The 24,746-nt window shown below is 32.6% G+C and overlaps 1 protein-coding gene and 2 long non-coding RNA genes across 3 annotated transcripts; 1 reads left to right on the forward strand and 2 right to left on the reverse strand.

The window, feature by feature from the left end:
• Window positions 1-1,316: 1,316 nt before the first annotated feature.
• On the reverse strand, window positions 1,317-5,085 carry LOC146957827 (uncharacterized). Its single transcript, XR_015024222.1, has 2 exons — window positions 5,034-5,085; window positions 1,317-3,205 (listed from the first exon to the last, which is right to left on the reverse strand). It is a non-coding gene; the product is annotated as an uncharacterized LOC146957827 (long non-coding RNA).
• A 4,345-nt stretch (window positions 5,086-9,430) lies between these two features.
• On the reverse strand, window positions 9,431-13,632 carry LOC146957828 (uncharacterized). The gene is made up of 4 exons (XR_015024224.1): window positions 13,020-13,632; window positions 11,410-12,891; window positions 10,823-10,906; window positions 9,431-10,094 (listed from the first exon to the last, which is right to left on the reverse strand). It is a non-coding gene; the product is annotated as an uncharacterized LOC146957828 (long non-coding RNA).
• A 3,105-nt stretch (window positions 13,633-16,737) lies between these two features.
• On the forward strand, window positions 16,738-23,595 carry LOC146957829 (Transducin/WD40 repeat-like superfamily protein). The gene is made up of 8 exons (XM_085739404.1): window positions 16,738-16,911; window positions 17,143-17,208; window positions 17,313-17,402; window positions 18,306-18,438; window positions 20,726-20,844; window positions 21,232-21,299; window positions 21,869-21,917; window positions 22,404-23,595. The coding sequence occupies exons 1-8, from the start codon at window positions 16,855-16,857 to the stop codon at window positions 23,430-23,432; spliced, it is 1,611 nt and encodes a 536-aa protein (XP_085595530.1). The 5' UTR covers window positions 16,738-16,854; the 3' UTR covers window positions 23,433-23,595.
• Window positions 23,596-24,746: the final 1,151 nt, after the last annotated feature.

Below are 24,746 nucleotides of genomic sequence, written 5' to 3' on the forward strand. Positions count from 1 at the left end.
TTGTATTCTCACAACTAAGTGATATTTAAATAGGTAATTGGCAATTCTCTTTGTTAGTTTCAAATGTGAATGATCATAGTCTTCTATTGTTAATAATTACTATTCATTGCAGCCATAAAAGCAATTAGAGCAATAGTAATTGATTAGCATATTGATGCAATATTTTTTTTGCTAAATTTCCTGTGCATATTGATGCAAAGCTCTTCTATATAGCTTGACAAATGTGTTTAACATATTTTTCGAGGTTATTTTTTGTTATTGGAGCATATTTGATATATAGCATATTCAATTAACTTATCCGTGTGTTAAGTTTTTCGTGACCAATTGATATAAGTTCGTCATAATTGCTTTTAATAGGTAGTAATTGGTAGAGTAATTAGTGCACACTTTTAAAAGCAATTAAAAGCAATTCCTATACGAAAATATGCAGGTTAAAAGTTTTCAATTGCCATTAACTACGATTTCAAGTCATTAACTACGTTCTTAATTGTCATTAACAATGTGTCATTCGTTTTTAATTGCATTAAAAGTGTGTTATTCGTTTTTAATTAGCATTAAGTAAGTTCTATGAGAGAAAATGATGAGTTTGAGAATATAGATTGAATCAACGGGTGAGATTAAAAGCAATTGAAAGCAATTCCTATACGAAAATAAAATTGAATACCTGTTAACAAAATTGCACATATCCCTGCACTGCTCGATCTTAAGTCACATCATAAAGAAAAACGGAGAGCATAAAAAAAAGTGTCATTACCGTAAAGAATGGAAACAGAAAATTTAACAAAAAATATACTGCATCAATTTTTTTCGTGATGCAATATTTGTTGGTAAATTTTCTGTGCATATTGATGCAAAGCTTTTCCATATAGCGTGACAAATGTGTTTAATATATTTTTCGTGGCTATTTTTTGTTATTGGAGCATAGATTAACTTCTCCGTGTATTAAGTTTTTCGTGACAAATTGATATAAGTACGTTTTAATTGCTTTTAACAGGTAGTAATTGTTAGAGTAATTAGTGCATAATGCATAAAAGCAATTAAAAGCAACGAGTGAGACTAAAAGCAATTAAAAGCAATTCCTTTGGTGAAAATAAAATTGAATACTGTAACGCCCCATTTTCCGTAACGATAGAAAATGGTGTTACGTCTTAATACTTGAGTGTCTAAAAAGATATTAAGTTCATAAATCTTACTTTTACTAGTAAATTAATTTGGTTACTAAAAATTTAATTTAAATAAATATCTTTCTTGCATTTTTTTTTTAAAAAAATCTTAGCTCTTGATCATATGACATAAAAATAAATAAAACACAAGGATATAAAATATGCATCAATATATTCTACACGACGTTAATTATCTTGCCCTTAGGCTTACATACTCAGGCTTGTCAGGGTAGTTAAATATTTTACAACACCTGCAAGTTAGTACTTCCTACTTAAGTCAACCTAATTAAACATAATCATCTGTCATACTTCTTGACACCTAGAAGCCACTACCACAAAAGAGGAGGTCACATGAACGTAGAGTTATTTAGTTTACTAAGTACTAGAATTAGCTCCACAACTCTAACCCACTAAAAGTTAATATTTACATATTTGGACAAAATCTTCTAACGACCATTTGGGAGATCTCCATTAGCACCACCAACACCAAGGTCTTCGAAGGGATCCGTTTCATCTTCACCACGTCTACTCACACCCACATCAGTCACGGTCATGTCTGCTCCATCCTCCTCGGGATCATCCTCAAAATGATAAACAACCGGGGGACGCACACTAATGCGAGCGGTATGGCAAAAACGAGGCCTTGGTCCCCTAGCCCTCTCAGAGGTCGAATCCTCCCTAGCTCTATCAAGACCCAAAGTACTAATCATCCTCTCTAATGGCAATACTATCTCCAAGGTAATATGATGGATGACAGATGACACTAATAAACCTCCTATTCCTTCGGTTGTCCTAACCAGCCCTGTGAAAGTCAGTGTTTGGGATGTCCTATCTAACTCCCAAACCGCGTCACCCTGTTCCTCCAAACACTCAATCTTGCGGGTTCCCGAGTGATTCAGTGACTCTCCCGGCATCATCTGCAAATTGTAAGGGTGAAATACTCGCACACAAGGTTAACTAAATGCTAATAATATTACATGATGATATATAATATTTTATAGTTACATGTAATGTTTTTCAAATAAAGAGATATATAACAAAATTATACATGTAATTTCTTTCACTATAAAATCCTTCAAAAATTAATATAACCACATAGAAATTAAATAATCACAAGAAAATATAAATCAATTGAGAACACAAAAATTTATGGCAACCACACACATCAAAGTTAGTCAAAACAAAGATCACTTAACACTTTATCATAATCAATACAAAGGTTATAGTTTTGACTTGTTAGTAGCATCTTGGTTAAACCTACTCCATGGAGACCTCTATTATGAGTGTAAGGCCGTCTCAACTGCCATAACATGATTGTTTGCAATGAGTAGATATATAATCTCTACTCCAACCATTCTGGCCCGATCGCTGCACCTTATTATAGATAGTCCTGCACAGTCAGGTATCACTGCGTCGGGTATTATGATTTCCTCCAGTTAGAGAAGCTATCAATAACTATTGGTAGGAGTTCAAAACGCATGTGATCCCCAGAAGGTCTGTAGTCGACCCAACCGAACCTATCCTCAGTCTTATATACGTTATCGTATTATAAGAAACAACCTGTATTACTCTTTACAAAAATTATTATTTTTGTAAATCTTCAACACAACTATTTTCATCAACAATCAACTTAACAATTTAATTCTCAAAAGCCATAAATGTACCTTAAGAGAAATTTCTTCAAATAAAATTAATAATAATAACCGTGAGTTAGTTATAAGATAAATAAATTAAGAAAAATATATTATATATACTTACAATACCACGTTTAACTGATTACTTATCATATATATATGTATGCATAATATTTAGAATGTTTTCTAGAATTTCTTCTTTCTACTTACTGTCCATTTCAATCAATAATATAAATAATCAAATTTGCTCGTTAATAATATATATTTAAAACAGATTAATACTACAGTTAAATACACAAATTTTCTTAATCTCATGTGATAATATACATATATATCTTGGGCGTTCTCTAAAGTATATCCCCTTACCTTTGAGCTTTTCAAATCTTGAATAATCACCTTCTTCAACACCTAATTACTCATCAAAATAACTATCTCTTAACTAGCTATCATTGTAATAAACACTAATTATTAAATGCTAAATATTTAAGAATTATAGAGTTAACTATATATTTGGAACGTAACAGCATGAACATTGAAAAAAATTCTAAAGACAATTTTTCCAATAGCTACAATGAACTAGTTAATACAAGTGGTGATATCAGTTTATTCTTTCTTTCTTATTTTAAAAGAATAACTTTAGAAATTTTAACATGATGAATTTCTACTAGTTTTAACCAAAACTTCCATAAATAATTATGAGCTAATAAAACTTTTAAAAATAACTTCTAATAGCTACTACTATGTTAACAAATATTCTAAACAGTTTAAACTTATTTCTAACTTAGATTTATTAATCTTGTTTTACAAACACATGAGTACCTCCTAGTTAAAAGAAAAATTAAATATATATAAGTCAGATCTGTAGCTCCAATTTATTACTAGAAATATAGGCATCTTAACTTGACTAAATTAGTGAATCAAGTGATAATACTCTACTGTGTTGTTGTAGCTATAAGGAAATATCTTATTTTATTTCATTTCATTTATAGCCATGCAGAAAATAACTACTCTTCTATATATATTAACATGCACGGTATGTTTTCATTTTAATAGAAATTAGTATGTCAAACATGATCACTAGGGGTGTGCATGGATTAAAACCAAACCAAATTGGAACCATATATTGGTTTTGGTTTGGTTCCTGAGACCATTTCACTAAAAACCACAAAACCAGTTTAGAAATGGTTCAGAACCGGTTCGTAACCGGTTTCTTTAATTAAACCGGTTTTAATCCAATTTTTTTAAACTCGGTTTTTATGATTGAAACCTAGTTTTTTTTTTTTTTTTTTATAAAAATTCAAACTAGTTTTTTAATTCAAAGTTAAAAAAAAAAAAAAAACCATAGAAAACCATATCCGACGACGTGAATTCGCCGTTGCGATAGCCATCTACGCGTGTTTGGCCTTGCGTCGCATTGTCAACTATTTTCACCATCTACGCGGTTTACATCTGTGTGCGTTTGCCGTCGCGGTTGCCGTGTTTGGTATTTGCAGCTGCCGTGTTCCGTATTCGCCGTCGCTGTTGACATCTTTGTGTTGTTGCCGTTTCTCTCTCTGCGTTGTTGCTAACGGTTTCAAAATCCAGATCCGGTTGTATAGACACGAGTTCTTCAGAAGAGAGAAACCATTCAAGGAATTACATGGGAATCAAAATAGAGAATTGAGAATAGGAAACGAAACTGGAAAGTGAGTGTATCAGAATCATGTGCGTGAATGAGAAACCGGTTATAATCCAGAATTTTTTATACGGTTACGGTTTTATTGGTTTTGTATTCTAATGGATCGGTTTAAGTTTTTTCTAAAATGGACTGGGTTTTTTAAATGTGGAATGGATCGGTTGTAGTTTGGTTAAGGGCCCCCGAATTTTTTGCACACCCCTAATGATCACTAATCTTTTGGAGTTCCAAAACATCATTTTATAGATAGCCTTCTTTTTACATGGGTTTTTCACGCTAAAAAAATAAAACTGATTTATGTAGAGATTACTCATGTAAGGTACAGATTGGTATTCAACAGTGTATATGTGCCTATGAAATCATTTTTCAGGAACAAATAAGGACTTTAAGTTGGTGAAAGTTCTTGTTTTAGATCTAATAAAAGCAAACCAAACTAAAATAAGTTATTGAATGTGATATTGAATAGGACTTGTAGTCTTCTAAGTAGTCAAAGGTTTGACAATGAATAAACTAGTAAAAACAAAAACAAAGAATAGAAAGAGAAGGAAAGAGAGTATAAACCTTGAGTTTTCACTTCTCTGATAATGATAGATAATGATAGTTGTGTGTTTGCAGGCTTGTGATTAACAAAGAGTGCAAGGTGCTTATTTATAGCAAAACAAGTGAAGTCTTTTGTGGTGCAAAGAGTGCCACGTTTTCTGGTTAAATGAATGTAAGAGATATACTCATGTTTCAAATTCAGTAAAATTCATGCATATAGTGCCACGCCATTTCACCACGTTACTAATTCTTATCAATATTACTGTACATTCTTATCCAATATTGTTATTTTTAAAAAATTATAAATAATATACTAATCATACAATTCTATCATATATCTTTTTCTGGTTTCAAAAATATATTTATTTATTTATTTCGGTAATAAAATTTATACAGTCGAGCAAATCGCTGTCCAAAATTCGGTAGAATTTTAAGCTGCAATTTTTATCATAGCTTGTTATGATATTATAGTACTAATATATAACATTATTTTTCCTAAATTCACTCTCTAGAAAAGAATTTAATTATCAGTCAATTCAGAGTAAAATACCGCAAAAACACACTAAATAATGCATAAAAAAAATAGGGTGTCACAAATACTTGTTAACAAAATTGCACATAGCCCTGAATTGCTTGATCTTAAGACACATCACAAAGACAAACGGAGAGAATAAAAAAAAGTGTCATTACCGTAAATAATGGAAACATTAAATTTAACAACAAATTTATTTTGCATCAATTTTTTTCGTGATGCAATATATTTTTTGCCACTAAACAGAAAATTAAAGATGCCACGGCACGAAAAAGAGTGCAAACTAAACTGAAAAGACAATAACATAAACCGCATTACGTACTTTTTTTTGCATTTTTTTACTGATGCTAAGCTGATAATATTTGAAAATAAAAACTAAATTATTCTTTCTTTCAAAGAAAAACTTAAACTATCACTAAGAAAAAACTGATTTGTTGAACATGACGTTATGAGTATTCCCACCACCATCTAGCAAGTGCCATTGCTCCGATAGCTCGTAGAAATATTCAGCAACAAAGAATGGCTGTAGTTCTCCGACATCCTAGAAGTTAGACAGTGTATTAAAAAAATGAAAAACAACTGCAAGCTGATTTAAACAACAACAAAAAATATTAAATCCAACCAAAAGCGGATTTAATTTACGGACTCCGTTCATCTTAGAAGTTTACGGACTCCGTTCATCTTATTTAAATAGAAAAAGATTAAATCATCGAGTGAAACAAACCTGATTTTGTACATGCACTGTGAAGAACGAACATTTAACTTTAGTGGTAAAATTTGGGGGAAACTTCACCTTTAGCAAATTAAAGTGAAAAAAATGTATGTGTGAAACATTGTAATGTCCGTACGAAGAACACCTTTTGATCAGCAATTAGTGAAGGGGATTGTTGACCGACTTTAATTGCATTAAATACGTCTTCAATTGCATTAACTAAGTAATATGAGAGAAAATTTGTAGACTTTGAATCAACGGGTGTGATCAAGTGTGAAAATAGAGGTTGAACGGATGAGATTAGATTAGTCATTAGTACATGTTTAGGAGGGAAAAATGCTAGGGATTAGGGCAAAGAAGGGTGAATTAGGGCAAACATGATAGCTAAGCAAGTCAAGCTTTTATAATAAAGGACTAGACAATTGACCCGTGCTCCGCACGGGTCCTACCGACTAAAATATGTACGAATAAGTTATATCATAATAATAAAAAAAAATGAAATATTCACATGATAAAAATGTATTACATTAATCATATCATCTTGACATTAATATAGTTTGAAAACCGTACATTTTACATTAGTTATCATACATTACGAAATACTATAAAAACGACATTTGAAGTGACATTCGTATTTTCACATTCACCATTGGTTATCATCAACCCTTTTTTTCTTTTCATTCAACCCATCTCTTAAAGTAACTCTTGTTAATAGTCATTACAAATAAAACAAACAAAAATTGACTCCTTTGAAACTTGATCCAAGCCTTACACCAATTCCATATTAAGTTTGTGCTTGTGTGGCAAGAGTTTGTAATTCCTCTCATTAAATCCTACCATGACATTCTCTAGCTTATATGTTCCTCCTTCTTCAACCATTCCTTGAATCATTGGCACCAGGAACTTATGAACAGTGGCATGGATCCGTCTTCGCTAAACAAAAAATAGCATGTCATTAACATAAACCATAGTATATGTTATCGTAGTGGCAACTTGAAAAAAGGATCATTTATTTATACAATCGATTTATATAATATACATTTTCATCAACCAATATCATGTTCATGAAGATGATATCGTCTGGATTTTCCTTATCACAGATCAGCCATATATGGCCCACACGGACAATCAACTTCAAATCCTTCTTTCCACCTGTCACAGCTGAAATGGGGGTGAAAATGTTTGCCATATTAGCAAGTGCAAGGAAGAGTTATATTTGCTTAAATTTGCTTAAAGTCGAGAATGGTTGTATTAGCACAACTAAGTGGTATTTAAATAGCTAATTGTCAATTCTCTTCGTTAGTTTCAAATGTGATTAATCATAGTCTTCTATTGGTAATAATTACTATTCAAAAGTTTTTAATTGCCATTAACTACGTTCTTGATTGCCATTAACACTACGTCATAGTTACTATTCAAAATCGAATCAACCTTCATACGTGTTATTTTTTGAAATAAGTACGTCATAATTGCTTTTAATATGTAGTAATTGGTAGAGTGGTTAGTGCATAATGCATAAAAGCAATTAAAAGTAATTCATATACGAAAATATGCGACTTTCAAGTTTTTAATTGTCATTAACGATGTTTTCAAGCCATTAACTATGTTCTTAATTGCCTTTAACAGTACGGAATAATTATTATTCAAAATCGAATCAACCTTGATACGTGTTAATTTTTGAAATAAGTACGTAGTTAATTGCTTTTAATAGGTAGTAATCAGTAGAGTGATTGGTGCATAATGCATAAAAACAATTAAAAGTAATTCCTATACAAAAATATGCGACTTAAAAGTTTTTAATTGCCATTAACGACGTTTTCAAGCCATTAACTACGTTCTTAATTGTCATTAACAATACATAATAATTAATATTCAAAATTGAATCAACCTTGATACGTGTTAGTATTTGAAATAAGTAGGTCATGATTGCTTTTAATAGGTAGTAATTGGTAGAGTGATTAGTGCATACTTTAGTGGTAAAATTCGAGGGAAATTTCACCTTGAAACGCATATATTCCTATCACTCTATATCGGATAGCACATTATAGTGTAAAAAATGCACGTGAAACATTGAAATATCAGTAGAATAATGTGATAGGAATTAGTGTATGCGTGAAACAATAAAAAATGTATGCGTGAAACATTTTCAATTGCCACTTTCTAAGGGATGTTTATGTTATTTCTGATTAGCAATTAGTGTAGGGGAATGTTGACCGACTTGATTAGGCTTTAATACGTATTCAATTGCATTAACGAAGTGAGAGAACTTTTTTCAAGTTTGAATAAACGGATGTGATCAAGTGCTTGAACGGATGAGATTACTCGAGCAATTAGTACATGTTTAGGAGGGAAAAAAGCTAGGGAATTAGGGCAAAGTAAGGAGGATTAGGGCAAACATGATAGCCAAGCAAGTCTAGCTTTTATAATAAAGGATTTTTTTTTAATCACCATTAACGACGTTTTCAAGCCATTAACTACGTTCTTAATTGCCATTAACAGTACATAATAATTAATATTTAAAATCAAATCAACCTTGATACGTGTTAATATTTGAAATAAGTAGGTCATAATTGCTTTTAATAGGTAGTAACTAGACTTTTTACCCGTGCTGCCGCACGGGTCATATCGACTGCAATAGACACAAATAAGTTATATTATATATACACTTACATTGATGTTAAATAAGTCATATTAAAAAATTGAATTATCATTGAACATGATACGATAAAGCTTTTTTTTTGGTCGAGTAGTCTAGTGTTTACAATTTCACCCTCTAACTTGAAGCAATTTTATCATATGTAGCAATTTTATGTTCTCTTAACATTTGGATGAAGAAATTTACCATAGAAAAATAAAATAATAACAATCACATAAACAATTGGTAATTCTTTCAAAAATAAGTATTGAAAACAACTTTGTAAATAAAGCTAGTAGGATCCTAGAAAATTGCTTTCCTCGTGTGTTGCTTAAAATATGTCAAGAACGAAAGAAACTGATTATTTGTGAGAAAGGTAAAACTTGATTATGTTGAAGAATCACTTCCAAATACTAACAAAAAATAAATAATAAATCAATTCTTAAAATAGTTGTGATATAGTGGTGTCCTTGATCTCATGGAACTTGTAAATGAATGATAATAAAAAAATATAAAAAAGACAATAACTTAGGTGTATGAACACTCACATATTTTGAATTTTTCTTCCCTTCAATTCAAGTCAATATATTTATGAGGTCTTAACTTAAGTGCATCATATGACTACCAACAAATTCAAAAGGGCAACCAAAGACACATTTAGATCATATTACACCACTATATAAGACTAATGAAATCAAGTGTACTAAGATGCAATCCAAGTGTACCAATTCAATTCCAAAATGTCACTAAATGACTAATTTGAAAACCAATTTCCTGTACTGCTTAAGCATTCCATAGCAGACCACCAACCTCAATCACTTAATAAGGACCATCACTTTATGCTTTCAATTCCACAATAGCTATGAATTCTTCAAGGCAATTAACATCAGATCATATACTTCAATAATCAGACCCTAAAAATCTCAAGATACCAGCAAAAGTCCTAATGTATGCTGATTCTACGACACCACGATTGCAGAGAAATATTTCACTTATTGTACCACACAACACTTAAGCAGCTTGATCCAATTCCAAGACACATCAACAATCCTAACCACTGCAAAAATCACAGGAGCAGCAGAGCAGAAATTCTAATTGAATATGTGAACCACATAACTTAACCAATAGGATCACAAAGCCTTAATAATCAGTCTTCATTCAAGCTTCAAAATATTCAATTTGGCTACCGCAAAACCATTCAACCTGCAAAAATAGATGGTGAATAACATGTATTTTAAATGAACAGATATGTCATAGAATTGTCAAAAGAAACATAGTGGTGATTTCTGCCGACGTACACTCAATCACAACCAAAAAAACTATTGAAATTATGAGGGACAATATAAAAAGAGAACCCTAGAAAACTTTCGCCAATTCCTATTGAAAATCCAAATTACATATTTCTATTTGTAGATGTCGTGATTCAATTTTTAAAATGAATTTTTAAAATGATAATTTCTATAAATCTAGAACAGAAAAGGATCAAAATGAACATGGAATTTTAAGAAGTTAAAAGAAACAACATAATTTCAACATTGTAATCAAGAGCCGGACAGCTATACTATATGTGATCATGTTGTGTTAGTTAGATCAGCAGCCCTGATGCAAAATTAAAAAACGCATGGAAAACGCAAACAGAGAACACACGTTATTTATTACAAAATTCGACCAATTTGTGCCTAGCACTCAGATTAAAGAGCGGCTACAATACCTATCCACTATTCAAGGTTGTTTACAAAGTATAACAACTATTTAAATACTATGGTCCAGTTTGAGCAACCTGCCCATTTATCAGTAAACTGCGAGTCATACCCACATGTCCATGTTCATTCTACAAAACATGCCCAGAAGTAACAATCTAAAATCTAAATGCATTATTTTGAAATAAGCCAAAGAAGAAAATCAGAATTTGTAATATATTTTAAGCTTACCCTTCTATCTTCCAGGTTAGCAACTCCATCATCAACTTCATCTTCGCTATCACAGTCTGATAACACTTGTTCCAGTGCCATGGGCTTCATCAACACACAACAAAATGAGCAATGGACTCAACAAATCAAATACATTATCTTACTAATCCATATCAAGTGCTAAAGCTAAGACAATATGCAAATTATATGGATTTAATCCATATATCATCTAATTAATCCTGAAGACATCAAAACCAGTAGCACTTCAGTTAATATTGTCCCCATGCACTCTTGTTTGTTAGAGATAAAATAAAATAAAATTTCTAAATGATAATGGTAATTACAAAATGAGGATTAACAGTCTAGTATTAAATCCATAACGGTAATTGCAAAATGAGGATTAACAGTTTAGTATTAAATCCATTTATGGAGATGCCAGATAAATGTTGAACCGAAAAGGCAAGGGTTCTCTACGGTTATCAAATCAAAAGAATTTGTAATTCACTTATAGAAATTAACTTGTACATGAAATAGTCCATACACCAAGCATGTTAGGAAGCACATTAGGTGAATAAAAAATGTCAATGAGATCTAAGACAATTAATTACCTGAACTCTGTGTGAGGGAAAGAACTGCCTCTTCTGCAGGATCATACGAATGGAGAAACAATTTTGACAAAAATGAGCATATCAGGACTTTATAAGATTGAAAACAAAACAAAAAGGGATGGATGTGACTCAATTGTCTCAATCTAATAACATTTTACGGTGATTAGATAATTTAAAAGGTATTCTTAAAAAAAAAGGCATATATATGATGATGCAACACAACAGTAAGAAACTTCAATCACAACATGATAATTTCTAGATGCCGCGATCGATTTTTAAAATGATAATTTCTACATGAAAAATTAAAAGACATTAGAGTAGTGTAACTGAGTAAGTTCCTGAAGACAATGATTACGATGGATAATCTAAAACTCATGTGGCAATGTATACTCATTAAAAAAACAAATGCACATCTACAATGGCAAAATTGTGTACTATATAAGCAAATTTTGGATATCTGCTATAAACATTTACAAAAATAATAAAAATTGGATGGAGCAAATTGAAACAAAGTCCAAGACACAAATGATACTGAAGCAAAAATATTCATAGTCTATAATTTCACATGTTAAATATAATTATTTTATTCATAGAGCAATATAAGTGTTGTGATATATGATATAAAATGTTGAAAGTTGAAAAGAATATGATAGTTTAAGGGGAATGTCGCATACATGATTGGGGGATTGATGGACCGAGCAGCATCATTCTATGTCATCAGAATCGTTCACAGTGGTCTATTGATTCATTTGGGGCTGCAGTGAGATGGCAGCTCAATCGCTTCCTCATTTGATTCCACTTTATGTTGTTAATAGCAATTTTATAAGAAATTCAGAATAAATATATAAAACTTCATCTATAAGTTAGAACACAATGTGAATTAGTCATAGAAAAGAATGACTTTGAATAGAGGAGGGATACATTCGCTGGTGGGCCGGAGACATTGGATAAATGTTGCTTAACGACAACATCTTGTCGCCGGAAAATACATAATTGAATATGGAGAACTAAGTTGACGCAGAGATGGAAGTCTCAATCTAAATCTCAGCTGCAAAAACTGATCAATCTACAACTTTCAAAGATACACTACGGCATGAACTAAAGAGAAAGAAACAGGGGAATTCAAGTCTCAAAATAAAGTCGTGTTTGAGCAGTGTGTATAATAATGGCTTGATTAACATAATTCCAATCCATTAACTCTGATTGAAATTAACTCAAACTAAAATTACTGATGCAAAAATTGTATATGAAGTTTTAAAGTCAAATTTTTTTGAAATAATCAAATCAATGAGTATTTGCCACAAAGTTCAGATTAGGTTTTTTTGTTGAAGGAAAGCTCAGATTAGGTTAGTAAGGCTCATAAAATATGAAGAAGAAAAAAATAAGAATAAAATGCAGATATAATTAAATCAAACAACCTTTGGTTACCTAGATATGAAATTATGGTTTAGAAAAGAGTAATGCAACCGTACGGGGATAGTTCTGCAATAACAAAGAGGCGTCCATGAAGAATAGAGATAAATCAACACCCAAAATTAGAGAAGTGTAAACCAACAAATATAAAAACAAATATCTCCAATCAAAAAGGGAAATGATAAAAAAAAACTCACCCAATATTTGCAATGTTGAACACGTTCTCGAAGATTCAACTCGGCGGAACGGCTTCGATATTGGAATTTGAGTTTTGGAGAATAGTTCTCTCGTTCTCTCTCACTGTGTCTGCCATGACAGTCGCCGCCACCGCCGGAAGCCATCGTCGTCGCCGACAAATCTGTGGTGGAGGAGGATCGGAGCATGTCATCGATGGTCGGTGGGAGGACGAAGGAGAGTATCAGAGCGAAGATTGAAAGGACCGGGGTGGAGGAGGACGACGGTCACCAAATCGGGTAGGTGGAAGAAAGACGGGGATGATGGAATTGGAGATTGAGAGGACCAGGGTGCAGGAAGAGGTCGGAACAGTGAAAGAACATAGAGAGAGAGAGAGAGAGAGAGAGAGAGAGAGAGAGAGAGAGAGAGAGCACGGTTAGTGAGAGAAATTGAGAACAAACTGAGCACGGTTAGTATGCAATATGTTTTTCCAATGTATACGCGCTTTCCAATGCAGTAGGGATATGAGGGAATCTGAAATTCAAATTTCAAATAGTTGGAGCCAAAAAATTAGGTTTAGGGTTTGGCAATTAGGGTTAGCATGTTTGCAACCATTAGATATAAAGGATTGGTAGAGTGATTAGTGCATACTTTAGTGGTAAAATTCGAGGGAAATTTCACCTTGAAACGCATATCTTCCTATCACTCTATATCGGATAGCACATTATAGTGTAAAAAATGCATGCGTAAAACATTGAAATGTCAGTAGAATAATGTGATAGGAATTAGTGTATGCGTGAAACAGTAAAAAATGTATGCGTGAAACATTTTCAATTGTCATTTTCTAAGGGATGTTTATGTTATTTCTGATTAGCAATTAGTGTAGGGGAATGTTGACCGACTTGATTAGGCTTTAATACGCATTCAATTGCATTAACGAAATGAGAGAACTTTTTTCAAGTTTGAATAAACGGATGTGATCAAGTGCTTGAACAGATGAGATTACTCGAGCAATTAGTACATGTTTAGGAGGGAAAAAAGCTAAGGAATTAGGGCAAAGTAGGGAGGATTAGGGCAAACATGATAGCCAAGCAAGTCTAGCTTTTATAATAAAGGATAAATGGAAGTTGCAATTTGGAGAGAGAGAGACACAAAAAATAAGTGGTGGGCCATATCATTAAGTAGGTTCCACCATCATTAATTATTTTTAACTTTTTATGTATTTTTATCTCTCTAAATGGAATAAATGGTGAGGATCTTAACCCGTTTTCATGATATTAAACACAAAATAGATTTTGATTTGTAATAAAATCCTTAAAATGTGCGCTTGATTTGTTAAAAAATGAAGGACAGGACAAAACAACTCCAGTTGTTCAGTGTTTGATTTGTAAAACTGTTTCAGGGACAGAAGAAACTGGAGGCAAGGGATAGGACAAAAACTGAAATTTTTGTCCCTCACCAAATCGCAGCACAACTTTTTGTCCCACGTACAAGTTGTTTAAAACACCAAAATAGCATTTCATCCCCCAAAAATCATATAAAACAAGAAATTATTCATTACCATAAAAATTTGTCCTCTATTATTATGCCTTGTGTTGTGTTGTTCTGCATTATATTGTTCTGTTCAGTACTTACTGTTTTGCAAACCAAACGCATGTTATAATCGCCGTATTAAATGTCAAAATCATCTTAAAAATACGCTTTTTTTTTTTTAAATCTCTAAAACAAATCGCCTTTTTTTTCTTCCTCTTTTTCTAGTTGAATATTTTTTCCTCTTTTTCTAGTTGAAAATTTTCGGTCATACTACTAGATACTAGATGAGCTCACCACCAAAAAGATACTAGATGAGCTAATGTTATTTTATGAGCTTGTATTATCTTTCTTAAGACACCACTAGAGTTATCATAAAAAAAACGTAGTGTTTATGTGTATACAATACAATAAAGCCCTTAAAAAAAGTTTATACAAAAATATATTTTTCTGGCTATTTGCTATTTCTTCAGCAAAGAAAGTCTTATTATAATAATCCCAACAAAAAAGTCTTAATGTAAACAAATGTTTGAATATTTGAAATGATTTGTTTAGTGGAAAGGGATGATATAAATTGGTACGGCAAACATTGTCAACTGTGTGGATATTCGTTAAAGATTACGCGGCATTATACAATGATCGTTGAGATGTGCCGCATCGTGACAAATTGACCATACAACAAAGTGAAGTACAACGAACTAGTTTAAGCCTTTGCTTTTTGCTATGCTATGTGATTCTTTTTACACTAAATATATGTGAAAATTGAATTTTTTTTTTTTTGAAAGAATATGTGAAAATTGATGTCGACTCAAATTTGTAAAGTCCACTTTGATTAAAGTTGAGTAGTTGACTGATTTCAGTTTTGAATATAACCATGATGATAAAAGTAGTTCCCCTAAAAAAAAAAATGATTATGATAAAAGTAATTGTTGAAAGAAAATGCTGCTAGACGGTGGTAATGTGGAGGTTAGACTGTCGACCAATTTTTTTTCGTCAAAGCTAACGGAGCACAAAGAAAAAACAAAAAGAAAAGAGAAAGAAACATAAATAAACTACACTCTACTGTAACGAGGAGGTTTGAGGAGTCGGACGGAGAGGAATGATAGACCTTGAGATCTATGTTAGAGAAAACACCTAGCTTAGTTAAAGACTCAACACAATGATTTTCTTCTCAAAGAGTGTGAAAAAATGGACATGTCAATTTTGATAAGTTAAATCTTCAATGTCTTGGATCAATGTAGCAAATTTGTAGAACCTTGAAGTTTGATTACGAAGGATATTTCCACACTAAAGAGAGTTTTGAAATATATTACATCATTGTAAGCATGTGTTTTTGTTAGTGGTGAAACAACATTAAACATGTGTCTAACCTAACACTCTAATTATTAGCTTCTGAATTCTCACGGTTAAATGGTTTTGAATGCACGTTGGTGGTGAAGTAACGCTATCTCAAACATATGTTAATTCATATGCTTGACCAATAAAAGCCCCTGATAAATGGCGTGAAGCCCAACATGAAGGATTTTTGAGGATCATGACAGAGCCCCAAGCAACTTGAGATTTGAAAAACCGAAAGGGTGACGAAGCGAATTATTATTGAGGCTCAGAGAGGGTTGATGTATCGCCTGAGGATGATGGGCTGCTAGGGGTATATAATATTGACACATAATTTATTTTTTCATATTATATAATTTAAAATGTGTCAAATTATGATCATTGTTGTTGTTAAAACTTGGTCTGATTGGGGGTTCAACATGTTTCAAATTTTTTAATCCAAAATGTTTCAGTTGGTAGAGACAAATGCATAATATATGTAAGGTCTGGGGTTCGAACCCCGACCACCACCAAAAAAAGATTGTATTTTTTGAAAGGTTTTGAAACTTGAATTAAAGTAATTTAATAGAAAAACACCTAGATTTCCAAGTTTTGAGTTGTTTAAAATTTTATTTTCCACAATTGTATAAAAACACTTCAAAATATATAATTTGAACATAATACAAGGAGAAATTTGGAGTGTCCACAAGAGGATAAAAGGGTGAGAAAAGATATTCTCAAAATAAAAAGATTAAGCCCAAAGTTTAGGGCTCACAACTCACAGAGCAGAGCAGGGGACTATTCTGCAAAATAGAAATATATCCTTGTAAAAGCATAATATTCCAATATTGCCCCAAAATTACCTACGTTTACCAGTCACACAACACAACACAGACGGAGGCAGATATCGTTCAAACCCCAAATAAACCTTTCTTCTTCACCGCCGCACTTTCCCTCTCTCTCTGTGCACCGTCGTCTTCCACCAGAAAGAGATTGCAGCTGCACCGGTGCGAGATGGAAGAAACTCACAACAACGATGCTCCTCCAAATAACAAACCTTCCACCGAACAGGTATATATATTCCGCACTGCTTAATTTCTAGGGTTCATCACTTCTGAATTCACAAAGCTCAAAAATTGAGATATGTCTTTCAATGTATTGGATCTTAACATCTTGAACGCATGTTAAATTTGATTTTGTGATTTTTATGCTTTCATTTTTAATTTTTATAGCATAGTTTTATTCAACTTTATTTCATTAAGACGCGGAATGCTTCTTATTATTCCTTACATCGTTTTGCAGGACATTGCTGATGAACTAGAACTTAGGTCAAAGAAGTATCTCAGAGGAGAAGCTGCTAATTTAAAGGTATTAAATTAAGCTTTCAGTTTACTGAGTTTATTGAAATTGAAACATCACTGCTCGATAGTAACTTTATCTTTTAATCTTAATTTGTGAAATTTGATTTGCAGGGTTTAAAAGATAAAAAGCTCAAGAGTCAGTTAATTGCTAAAGAGAAATTATATGGACAATCTGCTAAAGCTGCTGCTCAGGCTGAGAAGGTTTGTTCTTTTTAATGCAGATTTTCTTTTTGTTTAATTCAACTAATCCTTAGTTTTATTTTGATTTTATGCATCATAATCCAGTGAATTATTGTACAGTGTGTGTGTGTGTGTTTCCGTGTGGGTGTTGCTTACAAATGATAATACATTTGTGTAAAATAATTGATGTGGTATACTTAATTGCATATTTCATTTTGTGGTGAATTATCGTTGAGCCGGGCCAAGCTCGATGTTTGCTGGCACAACTTTACATGATAAATAAACATGAAATTTAAGTTGAAAATTGGTACGAAAAGAATTTTATTAAGCTTGACAACATCAAATTTATATAATTTAAGGATAATTACTCAAACAAGGCTGATAACTAACCTTGTAGGTTGTGATCAAGATGGATGTTTTTGTAGTCAACTGTCATTCCTACCCTTATACTACATCTTTACAAGTTAAGGAAATATAAAATGAAGAGTGATGACAATAGCAAACGACCACAGAATGTTTTCATGATAACACAGAATAACAGATTAGTTAACAAAGATGTTAGCCTTGCAGTTACCCACAATTGTGAATCATCTTCTAGAATTATGTAGCCGTTTCAGTAACTTCTAGGTAGCCTGTTATACTAAGTACATTCCTTTGTCAATATTAACGCTATGTTGATCTTCATGATGCCGTAACTACATATTCTAAATTGATTCGAGTTACTTTAAATCGGCTTAATTAGTGTTGAGAACCAAGGGATCTACTGGATTTCGTTTTTTGAGGATTGGTAGTGACAGTGTGTGAAAAAAGGTTTGATCTTGTGTAACTTGTGGTCATTGATGTCAGTTTTTATTAGTTATTTAGCTATAGCGATAATGATAGTTACATGTTTTATGTATTGGCTTTCTAATTTTGGTTATGCAGTGGATTATGCCCAGCGAAGGAGGTTATATAGAGGCTGAAGGCATAGAAAAGACGTATAGGATTAAGCAGGAGACAATAGCCGGTGAAGTAGATATCTCAAGCTCAAGGAACCAATATGATATTACTTTACCAGGTACTATTAATTATGCTTGTTAATAGTATCTAAGGTTAGGTCAGATGTATTATCTTTCTATTGTAATTTGTAATATTAGTTTCTCACTCTCTCTCTTTAGTCTACATATAGAGAGAGTGAAACAAGATCAATAACATTGGGTATCAACTCTAGCACTTAATAACTTTTTGTAGAATTGAAATCAACCAATCCAACCTTGGATGTGTGATATTATCTTCCTCCTAGTCATTTATATTGCCTTTCAAATAATCAGGACAATTGTAGGTATGTTATCTATTATAATTATTATAATAATGAACATTTGCCTCTACCAAATATCAGTGAAGTTTTTCATCTGCGCAGAGTTTTTATGAACTTAATTAATCTACTTAACTGGGACTTTGAATTCAATTATTATACTCCCTCTGTTTCAAAATGAATTTCGTTTAAGGTTTTTACACACATATTAAGAAATGCATTGATTAAAAGAAAGAGAGATGTTATTTTACCAAATTATCCTAATCAACTATTGGTTTGTTTTTCATTAAAGAAAAAAAATAATACTTTGGAAGTAGTGTATATAGTATTAATTGAAGGGTACAATTGAAAAGAAAAAGTTATTATTGCATTGAAAACAGAACTTGACATTCATTTTGAAACAAATTTTTTTTTTTTTTTTGGCTAAAACGACACTCATTTTGAAACGGAGGGAGTATTGGTTAACATACCTACAATTGTCCAGATTATTTAAGTTGTGTAAGTGTAAAAGTTTGACACATTTAATCATAGCCCTATCCCATAAATCCAATCCATTTATTTTTGTTGATATATAAGTTAATATCTATTCACTTAAAGTTAAAATCTCATGTGAGCAGTTTTTCCGTGATGTCCTCTCATGCACTCTTTCTTCTTATAAGTTGTCACCCTTTCATTGATTTTCATTATGTGGTGTAGTTCTCTCTCTCTCTCTGTCTCACACACACACACACACACACACACATTGGTTGTTATCATTGTTGCTTGTTTTCTGTAGAACAACCCTCCAAACTACAACAAATTACCCAATTTCTTGCTGTCATTCAGAAATCAGTTTAATAGAGGCAAGCAGATCATGCTCCTTTCCATTATAGCCACAAACAGTGCTGTTTTTGTTTTTCACAAATCTAGAACCATGTTTGAATAGAAGCAAAGAAAGAAAGAAAGAGCAATGAAGTTTTTAAGCTTCCCTTCCAGCCAGCTTTTTTCCTCTGCCTCCTCCCTTGAAAAGAGCCCCTTTCTCTCTTTAATTTCTCAAGATAACCACTGGTTCTTTGCTTGTTGCGACCTTTTGTTTTTCTGCCAGCGCTTCGGTGAGTGGTTGATTTATCCAATGCTTTTGGATGTTGGAATGTGAGTGCTTGGGGTTCAAATCTCATTTCTTGATCAACCAGTGCTCAGACATTGGCCTCCCAGCTCCTGCTAGAAGTAGACAGAAGCTTTTTTTTTTGCCCTAATAAATGCCTGAGCACAGGTTACCTACATAAATTTAAATAAACGCTGGAAAATACTAACTAACCAATTAAATGAAATGCAGCATGAAATATCAAAATTTTAAAATGAACAGATAGAAATGTCCTTTTACGTTCTTAAATTATGGCGAACCCAAGTTATCTGGCTGCAAAACCAAACCACTGTACTGGAGGTCAGATACACATTTTTTGATTAATTCAAGCACATAAGAATTTAAAGTAGATCTAATTTCAATAACTTGAATTGCTTGGCACATGATATTAGAAGAATGTTATATGGAGTTTATTTTTGTTTTCTGTACTCAAATGTTAGAAAATCCAGTATCAAGCTGCAAAAAGGTGCGATAGACCCTCCACTACCAGTTCAAGTGCTTAAGAATTTGAAAGCAAATTTAACTTCCATGTAGTTGTTTGTATACTTTTCAAGATACCAAGTGATCATCTCATAGGTTATTTTCTCGTAAATGCTGACTCCTATTGTTGATAAGTCCTCACTTAAAATACTTAAAAGATGATTTTAATGTCACTACAAATTGTTGAAGCACTGTGGTTGTAATTGTTTATTGCAGAAAAGTTGATGTCTACTTAATATATGCCTAGTTTTAATGCTTTTATAAAGATGATATTCCTTTCCTTTGACTTTATCCTTGGAGTAACTTTGTACTAGTTTGATTTGCATCTCTTTATTGAATATTTTATTACACAATATACTGATGCACATAACCTTTCTTCACTGGAAACAATTTTGTTCTTATCTTCTGTCATTTATTGTATTTTTTTTTTACAAAATATATTTGCAGAGCTTGGTCCGTATACAATAGACTTTACTTCAAGTGGCCGGTATATGGCTATTGGTGGTCGTAAGGGCCACCTAGCAATTATGGGCATGATGAATCTGAGCCTGATCAGGGAGCTTCAGGTACGCTTAACCAAGCTTGCTTTGTTTGGTTTTACTTACTAATAATTTAATAGTTTAGTTTAAAAATGTTTGTTTGATTTTATCTTCTTAATACTGATACTCATCATGCCTTCTTTGGACGGGACCATTTAGAGCTGCGTATCTTCAGAAGCTACTAATTTAAGCTACCGAGAGAAGCACTAAAACAACTTTTTTGAGCTTTATTTAAAAACATCTAATTATTATAATTACTTTTAATAAAAAAAATTAAGTAAAAAATTCACTTTTTTCACACACAGGAAACAAATGGGCCTTACATCTAATGTCGGAGAGAAATTGTTACAGTTACTGTGTATTTATTGAGTGCTTCGTAAAATTATTCTTGGATTTTAATATTTGGTTTTTCAGGTAAGAGAAACTGTGCGTGATGTGGTATTCTTACATAATGAGCTCTTCTTTGCTGCTGCCCAGAGAAAGTAATTTCTCCTTCCTGGTTTGCTGTTCTACCATTTATCTATAAATGTTTTTGTTCTCTGTAGAATGGATCAGTACAATTAGGGAAATAAGAGTGGCTTAGGGAGTTTATGCGTGAAGATTTGAAATAGAATGTTACTTACACTTAAAAAAATGTCTGGGGGCAGAGGATCTCAATTCTCAGTGCACATGACATGCCACTTCTCTGCCTGTTATTCATGCTTTCTGACACTTGTACGCGACTTTGTGTCTTAGATCCCGAAATACCACATTTCGCATCATTAAAGTATCTTTTATGTTTCTTCTTATGTAACTCCATTTGCTTCCTCTTTTACTTCAAAGTTCAAAATGCAATTACAGGGGTTATTAATTTTTATGATTTTACTTGTCTTTCTTATTTTGTGGTAGCATGAAAAACTTAATAATCAATATAAACCCTGTGAGATTGTTCGCGGCTTGATGTTTTCTTGGAAAAGTTCATTAGAATATTTTTCCCCCAGTAAAATATTATATATGTGGGGCCATATTCTTCTTCATGTCGAGTGACTTCAAAATTTTCAAAATTTCACAGGTATCCATACATATATAATCGGGACGGCACAGAGCTTCATTGCCTTAAGGTTGGTTAACTGCTTGTATAATATTTTTCAATCTTAGCCATTGATGATGCTAGAAATGTTTCTCGGCATACTTTGAGACTGAATTTATGTCTTTTAGAGTTGAACCATCCAGTTACATATGTGCTAGTGGGTTTTTTATTTGACGGGTTATCTGATTTCCTGTATTATCCACCATTCATCCGAGGTTGCATTAATTTTTTAGTAATATTATCCTCAATTCACAAGCCTGATTTTGATGTGTGGATCAAATGTATATTAGTTCCGCGTCAATTGTCTTTCTGAATACTGGCTCGAGGAGTGCCCACTAGTGGAACACTCGGCTCATATAGCATACATATCCTACAGTGTGCTTTTTTTCATTAATTTTTAATTAATTCTTCGAACTCTTGAAACAGTTAAAATAGTTGCCATTTATCGTATCCTAAAACTAAATATATTGGATGCATCTTTAAGGAGTTGAGTTGTGTTTTTCTTTTCTTTTTCCAGGAGCATGGTTCAGTGTTGAGGCTTCAGTTTCTGGAAAACCATTTTCTTCTGGCTTCTACCAACAAATTTGGGATGCTTCTTTATCAGGATGTTACAATGGGTACAATAGCTGGGAAATTTCGAACTGGTTTAGGACGCACAAATGTGATGGAATTAAACCGTTACAACGGGGTTGTTTCTTTAGGCCACTCAGCCGGTACAGTTACTATGTGGAAGCCAACCAGTTCGTCTCCCCTTGTCAAGATGCTATGTCATCAAGGGCCAGTCTCAGCTCTGGCATTTCACTCAAATGGCCACTTAATGGCTACTGCCGGGGTAGACAAAAAAATTAAGCTTTGGGACTTGAGGAAATTTGAGGCTTTTCAAACATTACCAAGCCATGCAAATACTTTGGAGTTTAGTCAAAAAGGCTTGCTTGCGTGTGGTAATGGTTCATATATCCAGGTTCTGAGGGATGTTTCTGGTGCACAGAACTATTCAAGGTACATGACTCATTCAATGGTTAAGGGATACCAGATAGGAAAATTAGCTTTTCGACCATACGAAGACGTTCTAGGCATAGGACATTCAATGGGTTTGTCTAGTATCCTTATTCCAGGAGCAGGAGAACCCAACTTTGATTCATGGGTTGCAAACCCATTTGAAACACCTAAACAGAGAAGAGAAAAGGAAATACGATCTCTTCTTGATAAGCTTCCACCTGAGACAATCATGCTGGATCCCAGCAAGATCGGTACGGTGAGATATTCTAAAACAGAGAAGCTAACTGCACAAGAGATAGAGGCTGAGATGGAAGCTGCTGTGGAAGCTGTCAAGGGTAAAAAACTGAAAAAGAAAACAAAAGGAAGAAGCAAGGCTGGTAAAATAATGCCTAAAAAGCAAGATGCAATTGCCAATGCAAAGAGGCCTTACTTGGAGCAGAAAATTCAAGAAGAGAAAAACATAGCTAAAAAGAAACAGAAAACTAATGAGGGAGTTGAACTGCCAAAATCTTTACAGCGGTTTGTTCATAAGAAACCATCATCATAACTAAATTTTGGCCAGTTAATTCAGTTTTGTTTTTGTCTTTTCATGTTTTTTTCTAAGTCTTTTATTGTATTTGCTGTGTTGTTTTGATATTTGTAGCCTTTGGCCTTAGAAATCGATTTTTATTATTGCCTTTCAGGTAAGGCAGATCAAATTTTGGTTTTAATTTCCTTGTTCATTTTTGCATTCAACATTCCTACACCTTTAACCATAAATGAAAAATTGAAAACGTAAAAACTTTACTGAACACCACTAATAATTCAATTCAATTAGAAAAATATTCGTCTAAACTTAGTGGTATGTCTTATGTTCTTTCACAAAAAAAATGGTAAGTCTTGTTTTTTTTTTTTTTTGGTTACAAAAAATGTTAAGTCTTGTGCGTAAACCATTCTGTCACGTAATAGTATTTAAACAAAAAAAAAAACTCATTTTCATTCTTATTCTTATTAAAATTTAACAATGTTAAGCCGATGTCTCTGATCAAAATTCTTGGCGTTAATTCTTCAACTGAATGAAATTGAAGATATGTTGAGTGCATGTTTAACTGATGTCTGATCAAAATATATTAGTAATAATAAATTGTTCAAGCACAATACTCAACATGCCCAAAACAACAACACAAGTCACAACGTAAATGTGCAACTACTCAAGCAAGTATTATTAGCGGATCTTCTCAAAACACTAGACCTCAACTAAACAATTTGCCATATTAAGTACTCCATCCGTTTCAAAATGAGTGTCGCTTTAGCCAATTATACACATATTAAGGAATGGAATAAAGTAGTCAAATGTCATAGCAATTTTACCAAATTATCCTAATCAACTATTGGTTTATTTTTCATTAAAGAAAAAATAATACTTTGGAAGTAGTGTAACATAGTATTAATTGAAGGGTACAATTGAAAAGAAAAAGTTATTATTGCATTGAAAACCGAAAGTGACATTCATTTTGAAACAATTTTTTTTGGCTAAAGCGACACTCATTTTGAAACGGATGGAGTATTTGAATAGCAAGGTAGGTGACATGGGGGGAGCTGTCATTTATTGAATACCTATATTTCTTTTCAACGGCGAATAACTAAATTTCTATCTAGGACATACGTGAATGTATAATTGAAATAGATACAGTCATTCGATTAAGAAAAGACATCAGAGAACTAAATAATGAAATTCAATCCCAGCGCAACTTATTAATTCATAGTTTCATCCCCTTTTATATTTTGTCACTTAACAAACAACCATGTGTTTATAACCATAAATTTTAACAATCAAAATAGGTGAACAATTCATTTAACAAGTCCCTGTTGATCGATAATG

The sequence above is a fragment of the Medicago sativa genome, chromosome 1 (genome assembly GCF_051527215.1).
Source record: "Medicago sativa cultivar Bolivia chromosome 1, Bolivia_mono, whole genome shotgun sequence".
NCBI classification, from domain to species: Eukaryota; Viridiplantae; Streptophyta; class Magnoliopsida; order Fabales; family Fabaceae; genus Medicago; species Medicago sativa.

Bases quoted from the DNA above. Each gene is read 5' to 3' on its own strand.
- LOC146957829 (XM_085739404.1), top strand. From the start codon at position 16,855: ATGGAAGAAACTCACAACAACGATGCTCCTCCAAATAACAAACCTTCC. The intron at 20,845-21,231 runs GTACGCTTAACC...TTGGTTTTTCAG, and splicing joins GCCTGATCAGGGAGCTTCAG to GTAAGAGAAACTGTGCGTGA. The intron at 21,918-22,403 runs GTTGGTTAACTG...TTCTTTTTCCAG, and splicing joins CAGAGCTTCATTGCCTTAAG to GAGCATGGTTCAGTGTTGAG.